The sequence below is a fragment of the Ctenopharyngodon idella genome, chromosome 2 (assembly GCF_019924925.1).
Source record: "Ctenopharyngodon idella isolate HZGC_01 chromosome 2, HZGC01, whole genome shotgun sequence".
NCBI lineage: Eukaryota > Metazoa > Chordata > Actinopteri > Cypriniformes > Xenocyprididae > Ctenopharyngodon > Ctenopharyngodon idella.
In genome coordinates this window covers 14876678-14879414 of record NC_067221.1, presented here as the reverse complement: position 1 = coordinate 14879414, position 2737 = coordinate 14876678, and the positions used below count along the sequence as shown (strand labels likewise).

Below are 2737 nucleotides of genomic sequence, written 5' to 3'. Positions count from 1 at the left end.
ATTTCTCCCAATAATGTTACGTTAGCTGCCCTGTATAACATTCATAAATGGCAGCACTTGAAAAATGATACAGTACCAGTTGTATTTCCTTTTAATATACTGCCTTATTGGAAGTAATTTTGCTACTGCTGGAAGTAAAAACTGAAAACTGCCATCTCGATGGTTTGTTGTTCAGCTGCTAGAGCTGTTTCTTTTCTCTCTTTTTTGCTGGTGGTGTCAGTTTAGTCATCGTGCAATATCTTTGTAAGGTTGCTTGCTTACAGGTACTTTTCAAATATACGGCACAAAGTAAGGAGTGAAATGTTTCATTTTTTATTGTTTATTTTTTCTTTTTAATCACATGGTCAGTGAAATTACATGCTTAACCTTCAGAAAAATTATAAAATGATAACTGTATTAATTTAATTGTTGGATACAGTCGAGAAAATCAAGACCTCTTGGGTGACACAGGCCAAAATGTCATGCCTTTGTAGGCTAATTCTGTTATATAATAATTATTCAAATATTTTGTCACACCAATCTAATAGTTGCCACAACAAATGTACTGTAACACCAATGTATTCGTTTAGTGCGTTTACAGTTTGCCAATTTGCATCATGCAGGTTCCTGAAATGCGTTTATTTCATCCACTGCCAGCGCCATCAGCCTGACGGATCCTGACACTAGATGGCGATATATCAAATGCAACACAAGAAGAACGACACTAAAATCAACATGGCGTCATGCAGTCGGACTCAAGTGATCTCGCTCTACAGGATGCTTATGAAAGAGAGCAAAAAATTCCCCTCATATAATTACAGGTACGTCTGTACTCTTCCGTGTGGAATATAGTCTATATATAATATAAATGTATATATTCTCGCTTTTTTGTGTGTGTTAATTTTGTGTATAGGCTGCAAATAAATCCAGTCAGTTGGATTATAAGCGCCAATATGTAGCCTATATAAATCATGCCTTTTAAATTAGTTTAAAAATTGAACGATTATTTACCATCTACTGTTTCTTAACTATAAAAATACTGTTTGTTTACAGAACATACGCACTTCGCAGAGTGAAAGATGGCTTCAGGGAGAATCTTCATGTTGACAACCCTAAAACACTGGATATGCTCATAAATCAAGCTAGAGAGAATTTGGCGGTCATCAAGAGACAGGCAAGCAATGCCAGCTTTGTTTAATATTCCAGTATGGTTTTTATCACCAAAGAACTACTAAACATGAATGGCCTGATTCAAGTGACAGAATGAGCCCATTTTAAGAGTATTTAGAGTTACTAATACATTTTATGTTCTACATCTAAGACAGTATCACTTATCCGTTTTTCACAGGTTTCCATTGGCCATCTGTATTCTGCTCAGAGGACTGTTGTTGAAAGAGAGCATCATTTATAAATGTGTTCAGCATCAAGAATAGTGCCCATACAGTATGGTTGCGAATGACAAATCTGTGTAACCTATGAGCTGCACCACTAGTCGACTGTCTGTGTAAAATTGTAATGTATTAGTGTATATTGTAAATGTATGTTGTTGTAATATTCTTTTCAGCAATTAAATAAGATGCATATAAAGCATGGCTAGCATCCACCATTTGTAAAAACTACTTAGCTTTGCAGATCAATAAGCCATATTACAATACTAAACATACAGGAAGATCCCCTTAAGTACTTTTAAATTGTAACATATTTAGATATAGGTTTAGCATGTGCAAAATGATGATGCATCAGCCAATGCGTTATTAAGGGAAATAAATAAAAACATTTGCTAATTGAGTTGTCATTGCACAAAATGTAAAATTACAGGTGTAAGATGCTGAATCATAGTAAAACAGATTCATCTAAAAAGTAAATGTATTCTATGACTTATATAAAAGCATATGAATATATACATATTTAATTGCCCATGTTTTAATTGAAGATATGTCTTATACTCTGAATGATTATTCTATTTTCTATTTATTAAATGAATAGCAAACATGTCTGAAATGTATAACTCATGGAATTATTAAAAAGTAATAACATCATTGGGCCTTCCGTCTCAATAAAAACTATATTTTTTACTCCACAAACCTAAAAACATTATTGTCCACAAATTCATCATTAACAAATAGACACAAAAACTCTGATATTTAACTTGCCACAGATCACTATTTTCAAAAAACAAAAAATTAGACCAGTTAACCTCAAAACTGCTTCAAATGAATAAATCTTACAAATGTTGATATTAAGATGAAATGCTAAAACTGAGAGGAGCATAGCAATTCATTAAATCTGTTGAGATTGGTTTTTGTGCCATCTAAATTCAAGTGAAAAAAAATAATGTTGGGGAGTCATCCTATCCTGTTTTCTGTGAATGTGTGAGAATTGCTATTTATTATCCGCTATAGGGAAATAACGAGAAGAAGAATAAAGTGCAGTAAATGGTAAAACTTATTTGTGCTACAAACCAGTGTGTTTATAATTAAGACAATACATTAAAATAATAGGGTAAGAATTACCGGTTTGAAATATCAAGCAGCATAAGCTGTTTTATAAAGCTAAAAATAACTGGAGGCAGATGACATTGGAAGCCAGACACATTCAATTTACAAATGGCCGCGCCTGCTCTTACCTGAAAAAATAAGCTTAGCACTACTTATTTCAAAAAGTAAGTAAAGTAAAGTTCACTTTATTGAAGTAAACTTCAGATCACTGCACAACTTTCAGTCTGATTCTATTAAGTCACCATAAAAAAGTAAACTTT

At 32.9% G+C, this 2737-nt stretch overlaps 1 protein-coding gene across 1 annotated transcript; it reads left to right on the top strand.

Annotated features, from left to right (window-relative positions):
• Nucleotides 1–635: 635 nt before the first annotated feature.
• On the top strand, nt 636–2018 carry lyrm4 (LYR motif containing 4). Its single transcript, XM_051877909.1, has 3 exons — nt 636–800; nt 1033–1153; nt 1328–2018. The coding sequence occupies exons 1-3, from the start codon at nt 667–669 to the stop codon at nt 1388–1390; spliced, it is 318 nt and encodes a 105-aa protein (XP_051733869.1). The 5' UTR covers nt 636–666; the 3' UTR covers nt 1391–2018.
• Nucleotides 2019–2737: the final 719 nt, after the last annotated feature.